Consider the following 20,402-nt stretch of genomic DNA (forward strand, 5'->3'; position numbering starts at 1 on the left):
TGGGGATGGGGGGTGGGGGTACACATATTTGTTGATGATAACTGTGGTATACAACTTTATGAGTGACGTCGGGGATGGCGGTGTGTGTAGACAAAACAAATAAAACTGCCCTATTTAAATTAAGCCAGTAAAAACAGCCTTCAAGGCCATCATGATCTCACGGGTTTTATTTAAAAAAGATTTTGAATGTTTCGTCCCATGTACCATTCTTTTGAAGAATTCCTATTTAGTATCAGGTCTTGCTGGCATATATAATAGACCGTGATTTTCTACAGAAACACCACAAGTATATGATTCTAGTCATACTGGATCTATGCGTCTATACATTCTTAAATCAGCCGTCAACCAAAATGGACGTTACGGGTCAATAATCGTTTTTTTTTACGACTTTTACCACAAAGAACTACGAAAGTATAAAACCTACGAAATTAAGAAAGAATCATGCAAGAAGAAGCTATCAACAGTTTTCGATGATGATGGAAAGACGCATGGAATATTCTAGGCTAATGAAATCAGTATGTATATCGTGTACCATGCTATTTTATAACTTGTCGATAATCAAAATATGTATCTCTTTTGGCTTTTTAATTGCAACTATTCATATATACAACCTGGGGATCTTATTCAAAACGATGAATATACTCCCGCAAGCCCTGGGTTTAGCGAAACTAGAAATTGCAGGCAGTCGCCGAAGCTGAGTCAGTATCCATCGGTAATACAGATCTTTAATTTGTTGTGAGATACATTGTCTTCTGACCAAACCGAACAAGGGTGCGAATCCCTCCATACCACCTATATGTTTTCCGGCTCAAGCCGGAATTTGGAGAAATTAGTCAAAATGGTATGCGTCTGTTAGCGGTAACCAATGGGGTTTTTTTTTGTAGGGTTAAAAAAACAGCCTGTCTGGAACCAATGGCATTTGTTTTTACAAGTGTGACTTTACTCCAGGGAATCGGCTTATCCTGAACGGTGTGAGATCGTAAGATGGAGACTGTCCCAGAGAAAGCTGACCTAAAACTTTGCCGACCACCGGGGCCATCTTAAATCCATGACCTATTGAATAAACAAGAAGACACAATATAATTAAAGACATACAGCGTAGGAGATTAAAACCAGAGCAGCGACGACAGTGTGATAGACGTACATCATAGAGAGTAAAACCAGAGCAGCGACGACAGTGTGATACACGTATAGCGTAGAGAGTAAAACCAGTGCAGCTGGCAGTGTGATAGCTGGCAAATGGACACACGTAACCGGCGAAATACGGTCTCTTGTCAATTTACCACAGTTAGGGTTTATTCTAATTGCTCCAGTGGCCTAATGGTTAGAGCGTCCGCCTCGAAATCGGGAGGCCCGGGATCAAACCCGCATTTCGAGTCATACCAAAGACTTTAACTATGACACTTGTTGCTGTCTCGCTAGGCTCTCAGCGTAAAGGGGCTAGAACAAAGAAACAGAACTGGTTGCTCCAGTGTCACTATAATGTGACTGGGTTGGGTGTCATGTCTGGTGTCTTCGGCATGATACTTCAGTGAAGGCAAGACTTTGGTGAGATGGCCTCGCCCTGCCAAAAGCAGACACACCTAATGATTCCTGGTCGTTATCTGACTGAAAAATTGTTCCCTATTGTTAACTGTTAAACCCCAGGCATTCATTCATTCAGTCTTTAATAAAATGAACAAAGTTTCTTCACCATTAACATTTTCATAGCAAAAGGTCCCTAAAAATCGAAGTAGGCATCACTTACAACCATTCATAAATATACTTTCATTAATGTGGACCATACTATCAGAGGTCAAGAAAGCTGACGTCCACCTCTAATTATGACACTGAATTTTGGAATAACTCTTTCTACCCATGAGTGAAAGATTACTGAAATAATGTTTCCAAAAATTCCTTCCTTCTGGTTAACATCACGAAAGATGGTGATATGACGTAAGAGTTCCTAGATACCGTCAGTATGGTTCATAAAGCCCACCAAAGTTTTGAAATATTTTAACGCCTTTCAACACTCTTTTAAAACAATCTGAAAAAATAAATGAAAGTATTTTTACGCATACTTTAAAGCTGTCTGTATGAAAAACTTCATATTTTAGCTTTCTTTTACTTTAAGTACCGTCAAACATTTGAAACTTCACTAAATCAGATCAATGTTAACAAATAGAGTTAAAATACTGAGTGTATATCTGTACATCACACGTGATAAAGTTCGTCAGTGTTTCCCAATGGCCGGTGGTTTATTCCTGATACTCCAGTTTTCTCTACACATTAAATTGACGGACATCCTATAAGTAAAACAATTTTTGAGTACGGTAGGGCGTTAAAGAACAATCAGACGAACAAATATATAATCAATCTCCATAGCTCAACGAGTGTATAATGAGTGTTACTTCACCTGACAACCCGACTCCAATGACGATGTTTTTGCATGCGGGACTTAGCTTCACCTGAGAACCCGCCTCCTATGGCGATGTTTCTACAGGCAGGGCTTAGCTTACCCAGTGTAAAATGTGTGTTACTTCACCTGAGAACTCGGCTCTTATGGCAATGTTTCTACTGGCCGGGCTTAGCTTACCGAGTGTATAATATGTGTTCCTTTACCTGAGAACCGAGCTCCTATGGCGATGTTTCTACAGGCCGTGCTTAGCTTACCGAGTGTATAATGTGTGTTACTTTACCTGACAACCCGACTCCAATGACAATGTTTCTACATGAGGGACTTAGCTTCACCTGAGAACCCGCCTCCTATGGCGATGTTTTACAGGCGGGGCTTAGCTTACCGAGTGTATAATGTGTGTTACTTCACCTGAGAACCCGGCTCCTGTGACGATGTTTCTACTGGCGGGGCTTAGCTTACCCAGTGTATAATGTGTATTACTTTACGTAAGAACCTGGCTCCTATGGCGATGTTTCTACAGTCGGGGTTTATCTTACCCAGTGTATAATGTGTGTTACTTTACCCGAGAACCCGACTCCTATGAGGATGTTTCTGCAAGCGGGGCTTAACTTACCGAGTGTATAATGTATGTCACTTTACCTGAGAACAGGGCTCCTAGGACGGTGTTTCTACAGGCGGGGCTTAGCCTACCGAGTGTATAATGTGTGTTACTTTACCTGACAACCCGACTCCAATGACAATGTTTCTACATGAGGGACTTAGCTTCACCTGAGAACCCGACTCCTATGGCGATGTTTTACAGGCGGGGCTTAGCTTACCGAGTGTATAATGTGTGTTACTTCACCTGAGAACCCGGCTCCTGTGGCGATGTTTCTACTGGCGGGGCTAAGCCTACCGAGTGTATAATGTGTGTTACTTTACCTAAGAACAGGGCTCCTATGGCGATGTTTCTACAGGCGGGGTTTAGCTTACCGAGTGTATAATGTGTGTTCCTTTACCTGAGAACCCGGCTCCTATGGCGATGTTTCTACAGGCGGGACTTAGCTTACCCAGTGTAAAATATGTGTTCCTTTACCTGAGAACCCAGCTCCTATGACGATGTTTCTACAGGCGGGGTTTAGCTTACCGAGTGTATAATGTATGTTACTTTACTTGAGAACCCGGCTCCTATGACGGTGTTTCTACAGGCGGGGCTTAGCTTACCCAGTGTAAAATACGTGTTCCTTTACCGGAGAACCCAGCTCCTATGACAGTGTTTCTGTAGGCGGGGCTTAGATTACCCAGTGTATAATGTGTGTTACTTTACCTAAAAACACGGCTCCTATGGCGATCTTTCTACAGGCAGGGGTTAGCTTACCGAGCGTATAATGTAACGTGTATTACTTTACCTGAGAACCCGGCTCCTATGATGATGTTTCTATACCTGGGATGGCGATCCAGGACAAAATGGTGATCCGGCGTCATCTGGGGATATCAAACAACGTGGTATTATTGCCTAGGTACAGTGTAAGGCCTTTTGTCTAGGATCGCAATATGAGTCTTGAGGACAGAACAGTATAAGATGCCTCTTTTTTACTAAACCCTGGGAGATGAGTTGGCTTGTTCCAATCCGACAACCCTCTTGGTTCGATTACTACCTAACAATCGAATGTTTTTCAAAAATTTATCCTCAATGGGCCAGAAGTTTTTCCCCCACTAACAGTGCTGACCGAGTAATCTCCCTCGAATTTATGCGCTTGATGTAGCTATAAAATTTCTTTAAAATTCTTACCGTGTACATACAAGGCTCTACAATGCTTGGTTTTTTAGCGTGAACAAAAGGCAAATGTGACCGGATATAGTCAGCTAGCTTTCCGATGACGTCATCTTGGCTGGTCTCGTCTGGATTTTCCGGATCGGCTTCCGGTCCATCATGTAAAGCGATCTGCAGAGAGTTGAAATTTTTTTTACATGGTTCAAGTATACGTTATATGGGGAATGTATAATTAGCTGCCTGGAATAAAATTTGCCCACCTATACGTTATAAACAATATTTAATAATGTTTATTGATTCGTTAGCAAAAATTGATTAGCAAAATTATAGAACGATACATATTCCTATTTAGGCATATTGAGCTTAGTGTCGTGTTGTTTCTTGGATGTTAGACAACCCAGAAAATAGCTAAAACATTAGACTAAAAACATCGGAATTTTTACCTGATTAATAATATGTTTACGTGCGTTCTACATTGCATTACTAATGAATGGCTTCTACACAGATAATGTTAAATGATCGCCAGATGGCAATACTTGTATTATGTGTAATGTATTATTCTTAATACAATATAGATTGTGCGTAGATTGAGGTAATAGACAAAAATTTCGAAATAATATTTGTGCACCCACACATCGAAAGGAAGCCGGATAAACGAGTGTTGGTAGCACAGTATAATAAAGAAGTTGAAAATATGGAGTTGTACTATATTTATTTATTTGATTGATTGATATTTTACGTCGCACTCAAGAATATTTCACTGATACGATGGCGGCCAGCATTATGGTGAGAGGAAAGTGGGCAGAGGGAAATCCCAGGGGAAACCCACTACCATCCGCAGGGTTCTGGAAGACCTCCCCACGTCCAACCAGAGAGGAAACCACCATGAACTGGACTTAACTCACAACGACCACGTCGGTGAGAGGCTTCTGAGTCATTGCACCGCGCTGGCACGCTCACCACTCGGCCACGGAGGCTCTTGTTACAGTATAGGGGTTGTAGTGTATAGGTAAAATACAATATTAATACAGAATCAAGAGAACGGGCAATGGCCGATTTGGGACCGAGTTTTAAGTTTTATTAAGTTTTGAAACGCTAGGTGACAAGAGACATAGGTTCGATCCCATCTTTGGAGGAGATTTTTCCCAAGATACCCTGATACCAGGGACTTAGGTGATAGTAGAAATTCGTCGGTGATCCCCTGTGTTTTGGATGAAGTTCGCTTCCACTAATAGGCCCAAAAGATGTGTAAAAGAGAGAGTTCGCTAACAAGGTCGATCAAGTGGTTAGCGTGCGAGCGCAGCACAATGTTCCAAGAGCCTCTCAATGTAATCGCTCTGCGTTCAAATCCAGCTCATGCCGGCTTCCCCTTCGGTCGTACATGGGAAGGCCCGCCAGCAATCTGCGAATGGTCTTGTCTTTCCCCGGACTCCGTTTCCTCCTACCATAATGCTGGCAGCCGTTGTATAAATGAAACATTCCTGAGTATGGCGTAAAATACAAATCAGATAAATAATATAACAAAGGGCGTCCCGTTTTTTCCATCCATACAATTTGCAACCATCCAATGAAAAGTATATATAGTTACAGTATAATATAGTACATGTACACTTAACCTTAACGTGACCCGGGTACTCGGCTGACGGGGAATGGTACACGTAGTTTTCGTCCGCGTCAGGGCCAATCTTTTCCGACATGCACGGCGCCGATTTGTCCTCGATACTCATCCCGCCATTCGGCGCCACACGCCAATACGGCAGATAAGTCCGCAAAGTCTGTAGAAAAGAAAATTCGGCGACAGCTGTCTCATAACATTTACCTATGAAAATATTCAAAACAGCTTATGACTGGAATAGAAGGAATAGAAGGAACAACCTCATCCGCATCGTTTGAGTTGTTCTTTAACCCCTTAGTAGGGACAGATACATAACATGCCTACTAATAAAATGCAATTACTCAAAATTACTCGCTCGCGTTCATTTCGTCAACACCTGGTTTATTTCTGGTCTGAGTCTGCTGACAATAATATGAATGAATCTGGCATTGGGGTCTACATGTCCCGTTAAATACTGAACGAAACAGTATTACATACATGTTACATGTGCTTTCTACATGGAATGTAATTTGCGTTGTTTGCGAGATTCAGCAGTTGAGATTTTCACTATACCAAACCAGCTGAAGCCGAAACAAACAAGACGTGAAGAACTGCATATATATTCCTATATAGCCCCACTGAATGAAATGCTGAAATGTTTTTTGACGTACAGCTGCAATTTCACCAGGAAATTTCTTCAGTCATTTCCAACCGCATTTTAATTCACATTGATGGCCGATGAGGCCTGCACGTGTACAACTCTTCGTAATTCAGTGTAACTTCTTGGAAACTAATCCAGGTGTATGTAGTGGAAATGAAGAGCTCTTTGTTGTCTTGTACCTTAATCTAGTAGTAACCGGTTTTATTAAATCCCGAAACAAATAATGATGAAATTCTATCAATGACCATCGCTGTTAGTTCAAGTCCAGCTTATGCTGGTTTCCCATTCAGTCGGACGTGGGAAACTCTGTCAGCAACCTGCGGATCGTCGTGGGTTTCCGCCGAGCTCTGTTCGGTTTCCTCTCATCATAATGCTGGTCGAATATAAGTGAAATATTCTTGGATACTTCACCAACCAAATAAATAAATCTATCAATGAAGTCTTTCTGAGGAATAGAAGTACAGACGGTAGAGATGTCAATGTCAGATGTCAGATGTAGGCAAGTAGGCCTACACTGGAGCGTTCAGTTCTTCACTAAGACTTTTAAGGAGATTTAAGAATCAAAATGACTTGCATGTATATACAGTTGACGCCTTTCTTCCAATTACACAACAATACTTTTTCCAAAATGACTGTATTTCTTGTAGTGCTTTCAGTATGAGAGTTGATACAAGTGTGGTGGTACAAATTATTCCTATATATGGGGATTTATGCCTTTTTGAAATCCAGTATAAGGTTGTGGTGCTAGTATATCGTTGTGACACGAAGGTACAGATCAACTCCTTTCTTCTGAGAAAGGAATAATGTTTTCTTGAATGGTTCCACCAGCATGGGCGCTGAACCAGATGACGATGGTGATTAGAGGAAACAGGTTTGCCCTGAGTAAAAACTGCTCTTCGTCAGGCAGCTAACAAACCGTCTGACTTAGGGCTGCGTTACTATATTATACATCAAATTAAGTTTATATTTTACCAGTTCACCATATATGTCACATCCCAGCCATTTACATACAGATCAAGTCCAGCTCATGCTGGCTTCCTCTCCCGGCCGTACATGGGAAGCTCCGTCAGCAACCTGCGGATAATCGTGGGTTTCCTCCGGGCTCTGCCCGGTTTCCACCCACCATAATGCTGACCGCCGTCATATAAGTGAAATATTCTTGAGTACGGCGTAAAACACCAATCAAATAAATAAATAAATAAAATTTACATATATAAGAAGGATATATTACAGGAGGCATACAAAGGGTTTACGACTGCATTCGAGCGCCTGTGGATTTGGCTTACTCTTCATGCTTATCTGACAAAATAAGTCTTTTTCTTTCTTTTAAGCATACCTGCATGGTGAAGATGACTTCTAACTGTGATTCTTACCACGTTCACCTCTTTCCCTCTCACCTTCAATGGTAAGGAGAGTCCAAGATCCTTCAGTATCTTGTTAGTCCATGGACCAGCCGTAATGATGACACTCCGGGTTTTGTATCTGGCCCTGGACGTCACAACCTCGGAAATATCGGCCGGAATTATTCGTAATACTTTATCTCCATCGTTTAACACGCCACCTCGGCACCTGAATACAGTCTGAAACACATGCAATGACATAACATTTTATCGGCTATGTGGTCTGCAAGTTTGTCAACAGATTTAGTCATTGGCATTGTCATCTATTGCGTAAATGGTTTTGAATAAAAGCTTCAGTTTCTTACAGCTAAGCTTCAGTGCGATATCCCAGTTCATTACAATGCTCCTTCTTTTCTAGTCTGACTGGTTGTTCTGTAAGGTATGAGCTGCGTTCCATTGGAGTTGGTGTTCTGGATGGGACTCTGATGTGATCACATTGGGCTGATTTTCCATCTAATCCTTTTACTGAGGCCTTGTGCTCTGCAATTCTGCAATTGTTGCCAGTTCTTGACACCACTCACTCTCTTACTGTATATATGTTGACTTGTATCTCTGTACGTTCATACCTCTGAAACTAACCCAGAGGTTATCTGTGACCAGGAAACCTTCCTCAAACCAGGAAATAACCCCAACAACAAAATCAATATCCCCGGCAATAAAGCATACAGATGTGACAGATTACAAGATAGATTGGGTGGAAATCTTATCATTGTCAAGGAAAACATTGTACACCCGTACATGGGCTCTAATAAGGTAAATTGACTTGCTTGAATGGCAAGCTATTCTAATATACCACGACAATAAAACCAGTTCACATTATAAACCTATACTCTCCCGGAAGTAGGAGGAAAATATCCAATATTAGCTCGACAATATTATTTTCATGTTCAGCCCTAGTGCTATTATCTGCGGCGATTTCAATAGCCATAACCCTTTATGGGATGCAAAGTGTAAACATAGCGACAATCGTGGTAACACAGTACAAGTATGGTTAGAGGAACACAACCTAGTCTACTTAAGCAACGGCGAAAGAACAAGAATGAACTTCGGCACAGGCAACACCTCAGCAATAGATCTCACTATTACCACACCTGATCTCGCCCCTAAAGCAGGCTGGAATGTTATACCAGATGCACTCGGGAGTGGCCATTTCATTATCATGACAAAACTTGGTATGTCACCTAAATCTTGAATTAAATCTCAACAACTCCAAATTTCTGTTCCACAAAGCAAACTGGGAAAATTTTAAGAAAGTTTGTCAAAATATATTCAATGATGGTGACTGCCTCTCCGATATAGACCTATTCTACCAAAATCTTATTGATGATTTACTCAGGATTGCAGAACAACACACTCCTATTTCCTCCCAGCATAGAAGACCTGCAAATCCTGTTCCATGGCGAAACAGTGAATGCGCTGCAAATATAAGAAACCAAAAAAGAGCACTGCGTAAATTTAACAGAACCAGATTACATAGAGACCAAGAAAAATACAAACACCTAAAAACTGAAGCTGTCTCTCCTGCCAAAGCCAAATACTGGGAGGACTACTGTGAAACACTTGATACAAAAACAAATTCAAAGCAGGTATGAAACAAACTTAAACTTATACAAGGCAAAACCATCAATCAAATCCCAACTTTGGATCGCAAACACAAAATCAACGAAAAAGCAGAATGCCTCGCAAAAACCTTCGCAGAAAATAGCAGCGATCAAAACCATAATCCATCTTTTAAACTAATCAAGGATAACACATTTCTACAGCTAGAGCCCGACGATCACGTTGAACATTATCTTAACAAAGATTTCTCCCAACAGGAATATCACAAAGCCATTCACTATAAAAAAAGAAACCTCACCAGGCGAAGAAAAATTAGGCTACAAAATCCTAAAACACTTACGGCTAAAAACACAAAATACAATACTGGAACTCATAAAGACAAGTTGGAGAAAAAAAACAGCTGCCACAAAGACGGAAATCGTCCATTGTTATTCACGTCCAAAAACCCATCAGATTTTTCCTCCTATCGCCCAATATCACTCACCTCATGCCTATTTAAGCTTATGGAAACTATGGTCAAAACAGACTAGAATTTCAGCACGCCAAAAATAAAATACTACATGAAACACAAAATGGAGTTAGAAAAGGACGTAGTACGTACATACATACGATACTGAAAAAGCCTTCGTCCTCGTTTGGCAGGATGGAGTACTACAATATACCCCAATTCGATTTAGCAAATGCAAGTTTAGCAAATGCAATAGATGGTAACCATCCAAAAATAGAGCAGTCACTATTTGCTGACGATGCAGCAATATGGAAAACAGGCAAATCTATAAAGAAAATAAAAAATGCTATACAGAAAACACTAAACACCATCTCGAACTGGGCCAACCACTTGGGATTTAAATTTTCACCCACTAAAACAACAGGTATTGTCTTTACAAACAGAAGAAAAGTGAATATTGAACTTTTCTAAGGTAAAAAGAAAACTGAATTCAAAGACAAAGTGAAATACCTGGGCATGATTCTTGATAGCAGATGGAAAGATCATACTGATGACCTCACAATCAGATGCCAACGCGATCTCAATCTAATGAGGCGCATTTCAGGCTGGGGAGCCAACAAAACCACACTCATAAAAATGTACCAGTGTCTAATTAGCTGAAAAAATAGACTACGGTGCAATAGTCTATCAATCCGCGTGCAAAACAGGAGCTTTCAAAGGCACTTCGCTGTGCAGTCTCCAAGTAGAAACACTTGAAAAACCCCTTCACCTCAGAAGAGAAAAACTAACCCTCAAATATGCAGGAAAAATAAGCGCTTACGGTGATACACATCCATGTTACAATCTAACTCTCCCATATTCTGAATATGAATATCTGGGGGAAAAATGAACAAAACCCTCAGCCCCAAAGGCTATGATATCAACAGACTACTTTGCAAATATGTCATTGCCTTGCCAAAGCAACAAGAAAACGCATATCAACAAGCCCGTTGTTATTGCATAAACCCCAAATAGACACTGCACTCCACGACCAAATTTCAAAACTCAATAATCCAGTACATATCAAAGCTCAAGCCCTAGAATACTTCCACAAGCACTACAACGTTCATCCAATGTTCATACTGACGGATCCAATAATGTGCAGGGTCACAGTAGATCATCATTCGCAATACCAGAGCTAAACATAGTTAAAAACTATAAATTACCCAACGACCTCTTCGTCTATATCAGTGAATTAGTTGCAATTAACAATCAGTGAAAAGAGGCGATACCCTGTTAGAGGCACAGGCTTCCAGTACGCTGATTTTTCCTGGATGGCGTCTGGCATAAGTGGCGGGAGCACCAGCAAGAGAATAAAACTGTTATCCAATAAATAAAAGCACTACTGTTGTTTTCTGTCTGGGTAAATTTCTGTGTAGGCAACTCAGTGTAATTCTGTAATGTTGATCTATGTATTTCTAATGTCAAGATGACGTAAATATCCCCTTTCTGTTAAATAACCATGGCAGCATTTGAACCTATACAATAAGCTACATACATACTACTATAAAAAGGATTAATTCCAGTAATTGACTCATGTACATATGTAAATAGTATACCAACGCACTGTAATTTCAGTGCTGGTAATTTTGTGTGCTGTCAGCGCGGACTTCATTGAAATCGGCCCCATCGAGTTGGAGTGCAGGTGTGCGGCGACTTGTTCGAGAGGTGGCGATGGACTCAGTGTTAGGATGAATGTCAGAATATTACAATAGCACACTGAGTACACCTGGAAGGATTTACTGTTTTGGTGTGATATGCCGGTGTTTTCTGAGTCTTAACTCAGCACGACTTAGAGATTTATTTATTTATTTGATTGGTGTTTTACACTCATACGATGATACGGCCAACATCATGGTGAAAAACCGGGCAGAGCCCTGAGAGGTTTCTGAGTAACTGTGCCGTGCTGGCATGCTAACCACTCGGCCACACAGGTCCCTGAAGATCTAGAGATGGGGACCCACCTGATAGGCCAATACAGCAGCGCTGGCCCACAAGATTCCCGCCGTGTGGTCCAACACCCCTTCGTAGTTGTCCGGATACGAGAATTGTGGGTAGCGTTTGGTCATCTGCGCGTGAGACAGTCTTTCGTGCGAGCAGTTCGTCTGCTTCAGAGTGACGTCAGTCTCCTCCAGACACTGGCTACCCTTCTTCCCAACGACAAGCAGTCCTGTCCGTCTAGAGTTGTAAATAAAGTACGTAAAAGGGTTTTTAAAAATTCTCATCCATTATTGGCTTGTTCCTGCTTGTCCACCCTTACGCAATTATTTAGTTTCCAACCAGCGATCTTATATAGGTCAGTATATCCACATGTACCCTTTATTAAAGGTCATTTGAGTCAACATCTGCGTATTGGTGACAGTTTGTGTCAGTAAAACATAGCAATATACCTCTAACTTTTGTCCGAAATACATTTTGAAGTTGTGGATTTATTGTTTGTATGTACACACACTTAATGACTTCTCGTCGTCATATGACTGAAAAAAAAACCCCTGTTAAGTACGACGTTAAACCCAGGCATACATACATAGTTATTGTTGGTGTTTAATGCCGTACAAAAGAAGTTTTCACCTGTACAATGACAGTCATTCATAAGGATGGAGGAAACCCGATTGCGCGCCGGTAAACCAACCGACAAGTTACTGACAAATTTTCTCAGAAGGCACCCATCAACTTATATGCCATACTGGTGGAGGTCATGTGGTAACACTTCGCAAACGAGCGCCGACCATCTTTTCTGTCACCAAAACCACATGAAACAGTGAGAGCAGGAGAATAGCAGTTTGAATGGCATTCTTTTACATTGAGCACCAAACGACATCAACACCAACCACAGATTCAAGCTTAATTTTGTAGCTTTTATACAGCCGCTATAGTTCACGTCAATTTCTTTTACCTGTAGAGGGAGGTCCCACTCTCCCTTTCTAGACGGTTCCATGCCTCAAGAGCCTCATCCGTCATGTTGGCATAAAACTTCTGCGGGTAGGCCTTTCTGAATCCACGGGACTGTCCGTGCGAGCTCCCCCTGGTGTGCGGCAAACGAAACTGCCAGAATGAAAAAATATACATACATGATGGGCACGTAAAGCTGCAGAATTTTTAGAAAGCTTCATCTTCATTTTGTTAAAATAAAAAAAGACAGGCTAACAAGACAAGAAAATTGGTATACAAGCTTTAAAGAGGACATACAGAAGACGGTAAACAAAAACAATCGATAATCGGCGTGATTGAACGACACTGTGCGGACGATGGAACGAGGCGACGACACGGTGCTGCCGCGGATCGAACGAACGATGCTAGCGTCCTTCCATCGCTTCACAATATCGTGCCATTGCTTCGCACTATCGTTAAAATGCTGTGCACTATCATAATCGTTGCACACTGTATCGTTCCATCGTTTAGTACCATCGTTGGAACGACAGTACGATGGTACGATGATGGTACGATGGTGGCCTTACCGGCTTCCATACTATATTCATACCCACACATACAGGCGAGAGGGTACACTATAATGCTGAAAAACATCAGCCAGCTATTGCTGTAAATAGGACTCGGGGTAACAAACTTTTATAGTGGGTTTGGAGAACGTTGATTTGATCTGAGGGCAAAGGACTCACAGGGCATGATGAGCAAGCACTTCCTTAACGTTTATTTAATTTAACACTGTGATCAAGCATTTACTGTAGGGTACTTTTATGACGACGGTCAGTTTTACATAGGCGGAAGAAACCATGCAGGTGCCGTGAGTAAGCTTCAGACCTGCGCCATATACTTTAAAGCCTCAGACTCATTACATGGTCGATGGTCTGCATGACAGTTGCAGCAAACGATAGTGTATCGGCTGTGTGAGCTCTGCTATTGACTTGTGATAGCACAGCAAATGGGTAGTTCACTCGCGCAACAGCCGGCAATGATGTGCTTAAAGACAACTTGGATTAACCTACTAACAAGTGTATAGGCGGGAATAGTGTCATACACCGACTGGCTGAATACGATATCGTGATATACTGACAACCGACAGACGCATTATCCGAATCTGTCGACAACTAAAGCGTTACATATATACCTGTTCAAGCAACAAGACTTTGCGTCCCTGGTTCACGAGATAGTAGGCCGTGGACGATCCCATTATTCCAGCACCGACCACAACAACGTCAAACACATCGGTATCCATTCTGTCACAAAAAACCAGGTGAAAGCTGGAGCTCCCTAAAAACCCGGTCAGACTGGGTTAATCTGACACGTTCCCCTATCCTGACCTGACGGAGTCGTACGGCAGCATGGTTTGGTTATAGCTCCGCATGGCTTGGTCGTGATTTACTTATGCAGCATGGCTTATAATGTTAATTTCTATTTAGTAGCTGTTTATAACGTGTAGGTATTTTTCACGAAAAGTAGGTCTCTGCATGGACGCGTTCATGTATACAGAGCTAAACTTGGTCCCGAATGTGATAATGTATGCCCGTAGACGACCGTAGTATGATAAAATCCCGGGCGATACATACAGTGTAATAATTATTACAGCATGCATGGCCCTTGCCACTCATAATGTAACATTATTACATTATTGGTAGCAATTAAGTGGTGACCCTAGAGTAACATTATTATATTACAGGTGGCAGGTGCTACCCATAGAGTAATACTCATCATATTATGGGTAACCTTCAGACAGTACATTCTGCACCTTAAGTAGTACGAAGTCCAGCTCATGCTAGCTTCCTCTCCGGCCGTAGGCCTACGTGGGAAGGTCTTCCAGCAACCTGCGGATGGTCGTGGGTTCCCCCCCGGGTTCTGCCTCCGTCGCATAAGTGAAATATTCTTGAGTACGCCGTAAAACACCAATCAAATAAATAAATAAATTAAGTAGTACGTGTTACATTATATGGGTAACCTTCACAGAGGGCATTCTGTACCTCAAAGAGTACGTGTTACATTATATGGGTAACCTTCACAGAGTGCATTCTGCACCTCAAGGAATACGTGTTACATTATATGGGTAACCTTCACAGCGTGCATTCTGCACTTCGAGGAGTACGTGTTACATTATATGAGTAACCATCACAGAGGGCATTCTGTACCTCAAAGAGTACGTGTTACATTATATGGGTAACCTTCACAGAGTGCATTCTGCACCTCAAGGAATACGTGTTACATTATATGGGTAACCTTCACAGCGTGCATTCTGCACCTCAATGAGTACGTGTTACATTATATGGGTAACCTTCACAGTGTGCATCCTGCACCTTACGTAGTACGTGTTACGTTATATGGGTAACATCACAGAGTAAATTCTGCACCTCAAGGAGTACGTGTTACATTACATGGGTAACCTTCACAGAGTGCATTCTGCACCTTACGTAGTACGTATTACGTTATATGGGTAATCTTCAGAGAGTGCATTCTGCACCTTAAGTAGTACGTGTTACATTATATGGGTAATCTTCATAGAGTGCATTCTGCACCTTAAGTAGTACGTGTTACATTATATGGGTAATCTTCATAGAGTGCATTCTGCACCTTACGTAATACGTGTTACATTATATGGGTAGGCCTGACATGCATGTTTGTGAGCATTGTGTCGAGATGACCATAATGTAACACACTTGCATTCAATCAGAATGTATTCTCACATTTGTTTTCCGCATAAAATATTAATGAAATAAATATAGTCAAATCAAGTTATTTATCTAGATAATACTAGGGATGTAATGTTTTGAAAGCACTTTCTTTTACTACAAACAACTGAATTTTTTTTTTTCAAATTTTTTCAAAAGACAAAAGTTTTTCAAAATAAAACACCCTGGACTGCTCAAACCTGTTTACTTTTGAGCAGTTTTCGATTTCAAGACCTCAGGCTCAGAGACACCTATAGTAAAATACATCAATGTTCTATTATTGCTGTGTAAAACTTGGAGAGACTGCACAGATCCCGAAGGAAACCATACCACTTGGCCAGGTAGCTGGCAAACTGATACTGGAAATCAGTGGAATTAAGTTGGATGTGAGCATGATAGCTCACTGGGGCCGGTTCCAGTGAAAAGCACTTAGTTAAGTTAAGTAAGCCCTTAACTATACCATGACAACATATATTGTCGAGATATAAAGTGCACTTAGCTAAGGGATACTTAACACTAAGTACGCTTCGTGAAACCGGTCCCTGGTCCAGAGTCTTGGATCCACATCAAGATCCGAAGATGAGCAAGTCCGTCTCGTGCTGTCTTCCTCCCCGGTCGTACGAGGGAAGGCCTGTCAGTAACCTACGTATGATCGTGGTTCTGCCCAGTTTCGTCCCACCATAATACTGGCCGCTGTCATGAAATATTGTTGAGCACAGCGTAAAACACCAATCAAATAAATAAACAAATCGAAGATTAACACTTCAGACCACTGAACCAGCGAAAGCTCGCCCATCCCTACTCATATGTGAACTGACTTCAAATTACAGAAATATATTAGTATAGAAGAGAATAAATTTTGATCCATCATGGGTATAAAATGGGTACACATTTTAAATGCCCATGATGTAATGCTGTACATTCTGACTACACAATACGCAGCACTTGCTACCCGTAATGTAATAATGTTACATTATGAGTATCACGTGCTGCCCACCGTGCAATAATTGTTACAGTACTGGGTTTTATTACATTACGGGCCTTAACAATTATGTAACGGATTAATTTTAATGTACATTTATGTCTGACCGTGTTTTGAAGAATTACCTAACAACAATGAAATCAATAATTGTGAAAATTTATTCGTGTATACAAAGTGTAAATACGGTTACAATGTGGCATGTATCTGATAGCGCCAGGTATGGCGCATGTCCTTGAAGGGAGAACGGAATGATGCTATGATTTGCAAAAGACATCGCCATGGAAAGAAAAACTAGAGCTTTGAAGAGAAACTGATAACTGTTTGATAGAAATCCCGTCTCCTTCCTTTGCACACGGCTTTTTGGTGTTGAACAGAAGCTTCCGTGGACTAGTGGTTAGCGTGTTGGGCATTGGCGTTTAGGCAACTGAAGACCAAACTGCCAAGTATGACCGTACACTTATTGGACTGAGCGTGGGTTACAGATTTGTGCAGACTGGGAGCTAAGGAACTGTTTGCATTAAGAAAATCTCGCAGAACCTTTTACAAATGGACGAAAATACACTTAGTCTGATAGGAATGTATGTATGTTAAATGTCATAACAATCAGCATTTCGAGCAATTCTGGACCAGTGGCGTCTAATATATTGCAATTAACATCCTTGCATGTTTCTGCTTAAGCCATGTTGTTAGGGGAGTGTAATTTGCTACTGCCTGAACAACTAGAATAAAACCCAGACTGAGGTTAATTGACAAGAGATTAAATTTCACGGGTTGCCTGTGACCAATTGCCAGCAGTCACACTGTCGTCGCTACTTTCAATGTCCTTAATTATATTGTTAGTTTACTTTGTAATTCCAGGAGCAAGATGGCAGATATGGTGCCAGCTTTTCAAAGCGAACTGAGAAATCCGATGACAATAACACAAAACACAGTCTAGAATAGTGAGCAGTTTTTATTTGGCTTAAAACACCATTTTCTACAATTCTGACCATATACACTTGTCTTAAACACATGAACACAGTTAAAATGCCGCAAAACGACAGAGAGACATGCTGTATGTTGGGACCATCGATCACGAAATGCAATCAACAGCCATGTCCGAAATCGTGCATCATAGTACTTGACTTATAAATCCCACATGCACCAGATGGTATCTAAGAAAAGATCCTGTTCAATGACAAAAATCACCATAATATTTCCTATTTTAAGCAGCACACACGTTATACAGATACCGGTATCGACCCTTGTTCAGAACAAGATAATCATATTTAGCGGTCAAATCGCTCTGTGAACCTGGCACGTTTCTGTAACATTGCACCATGGGTAATAACAGGCGATAAAATTTTCTCAGATATTCGCATCAAACAGACGTTCTTTAAAGCTGAAGCCATGCATGCTGTAAACGGATCGTGTACATTCATATTATCATAACTGTCAACGATGGAGCAAGTCCAGTTCGGTAACATGTCAAAACTTTGAATTCGGTTAGATTATACTGGACTTGGTCATCGGCCATTCATTTAGTACATGTATCCTTATAACGCCAGAAAACATCCACAGAAGCAAGAACTTAAAGAGACAATGACAAAGTGCCATGCGAGATGATCCCCCAGAAACTGTTCAGTTAAATTAACATGTCCATGTGTAAACAACGCAAGTATACAACACATCACCGTTAAAGATATTTTCGTACTTGTTTCAATAAAACTGTGAAGGGACAGCAGTTCCATTTTTGTCAGGTAAAGATTCTGTTCTCGACTCAGTCTCTCAAAGACTTCCAGAGAAGAGGACAAAACTTACAATAGTGTAGCTTGCTCCATTATAACATGTCCGTACATGTACATGCGGCTAGACGTGCAAAATGGTAGCCTACTAGAGCCTTACATATTTGATAAAATACTTTTTACTTCCTATTGTTTGTTGAAAACGTGTCCAACGAGCATTGCACATTTGACACGTAATACATCTAACATATGCGTCAATACTTATTTCTTACTTATAATAGGGTGCATAAAACGTTTGCTTTTTATTTTTGTCATATGCTGGTCAGGATGTGTGATGATAGGTCAAAGTACTAAATATATAGAATTAAGGCGTACACCCATGTCCGCCTCCTTGGGGCTTAAAAATGGCTTTAAACTACAGTTTTCCTCAGAGCACAGCCTAACTTGTAGGGCTTAAAATAAGCTCAAGTGTTGACTTATGTCAGACATGTCTGTGCCGAATGTACAAGATTCCGCTGAACAGAATCCTGCATTAATTTGTAGACAGTTACCCCCAAAACGATTCTATTAAGATCATAGCTTTATGAGCAAAGCCCTTGTAGATCAGAAGCAAAAATATTGAAATCTCCAGAAGGAGTCTACTCACTCAAGCCTGTAGGCGCCATTACAGCCCAGATAGTGGCCCAATGCCACCATCACGCGAATCTTTTTACATCATGATCCAAATATTACTTACCTTAAGCATTTGCACACTGTAAGCCTAGCAGGCTAGCACTCAATTGTTCTGTCAAGAATTCATCACTTAAACTATACAAAAGTAATGGAATGCCCCCAGAATTCAATAATTTTGATCAGTTCTGTCTTATTTTCAAACAAAACAAAAAATCAAAAAAAGCTTTCTGATGTTCAATCACAAAGTTTTTTGCACAGAAATGACATCATTGTGATCTTTGAATCACATGTAAATGGTTTCATTAGGTGTCAACATTTAACACGAATTGAACACGAAAGTCCCATTCATCAATTCTTAAAAGCCAAATATCAAAAACAGTTCATCGGATTACAAAGCAAACCAGGGTTAAACTCTGTATGACTGCTTGTTAAATATTTCATGCTGCAGTTTCACTCATCAATAAGTTCATCAAGTAAACCATGGTAACAGTACAAAGTAATCCCCGATGTACAAGGCTGTCTTTAAACATGTTGGTTTCATGTAAACCTACCCAATCAAAAAAGGAACTGGTCAAATGTTCTAATTCAGCGTTTTCTTCAGAAAAAACTTTTCATTTCCAGTGCAATTTACCTTGAAATGAAAAATCATACTGACAAAAAAAATCCTTTCGGGTAATGCAAAACAAACAGATTTGTGTTTTTTTATTATTTTTACATATGATCAACGCCGAAAACAGTACTTTCAACACTTTACAACAAGTCCTAAACACTACTTTGTCAGAAGATCCTATCAAGCAGAGGCTTTCGACAGTTCCTGTTTAACAATTTGAATGAATGTAATGTACTCAAACAGAGCAATCTCACCCGAATGTAGAATAAGAGGGAGTTGAGATAAATGACATGTACTGAAGTCTAGAGCAACTGGCACAGAAACTCTGCCTTCTTGACTAAAGTCTTAACCAGCATTGTAAATGATGAAGAATACCTTAGAGAATCATTACGACTGGTCCAAGATTATCGTCATGTTTGCACTTCAGCAGAACACTTGCATAGCAGATGTAAGTTAATAATATTTTACCAGTATTTCTGTTTGCATGTTTTTTTGCTCTCTACATTGCTTTAATGTATCCAATTCAATTTTTGATTCTTCTGTGAAATTTAACAGAAAACATTAACATTTTCTTAACCATATATTTATTAAGAATTTGGTAATAAAACATCTTGCAACACCAGTCAGGATATTTCATTTTAAAAAAATTCAAAAACAAAAACAAAATAGAACAACCATTTAACCATTTGTTATAAGAGTATAACTGCTTGCTAAAATCCAAAAACACTGCAGCCAGCAATATAACATATGTGCCCATTTTCACAAGGACCATCTCTCTCACATGTTACAGGCAGCATACATGTAACAGTTAAATAGTCCATGTACACTGGACGTTATCCTCAGTTATTCGTTTCTATTTTATAACACGTTTGAAATTGATGTCCAGTAACTTTATGTGACCAGACATGCATCACAAATAAAGCATAAAGCAGTGTGTACTGGGGGA

The 20,402-nt window shown here is 40.5% G+C and overlaps 1 protein-coding gene across 1 annotated transcript; it reads right to left on the reverse strand.

The window, feature by feature from the left end:
* Positions 1–159: 159 nt before the first annotated feature.
* LOC135476366 (peroxisomal sarcosine oxidase-like) lies at positions 160–14,298 on the reverse strand. The gene is made up of 8 exons (XM_064756365.1): positions 13,920–14,298; positions 12,750–12,898; positions 11,818–12,031; positions 7,804–7,986; positions 5,768–5,926; positions 4,170–4,322; positions 3,787–3,862; positions 160–1,053 (listed from the first exon to the last, which is right to left on the reverse strand). Exons 1-8 carry the CDS (start codon positions 14,025–14,027, stop codon positions 926–928), a joined length of 1,170 nt encoding a protein of 389 aa, XP_064612435.1. The 5' UTR covers positions 14,028–14,298; the 3' UTR covers positions 160–925.
* Positions 14,299–20,402: the final 6,104 nt, after the last annotated feature.

This window comes from Liolophura sinensis, chromosome 10, assembly GCF_032854445.1.
Source record: "Liolophura sinensis isolate JHLJ2023 chromosome 10, CUHK_Ljap_v2, whole genome shotgun sequence".
Lineage (NCBI taxonomy): Eukaryota > Metazoa > Mollusca > Polyplacophora > Chitonida > Chitonidae > Liolophura > Liolophura sinensis.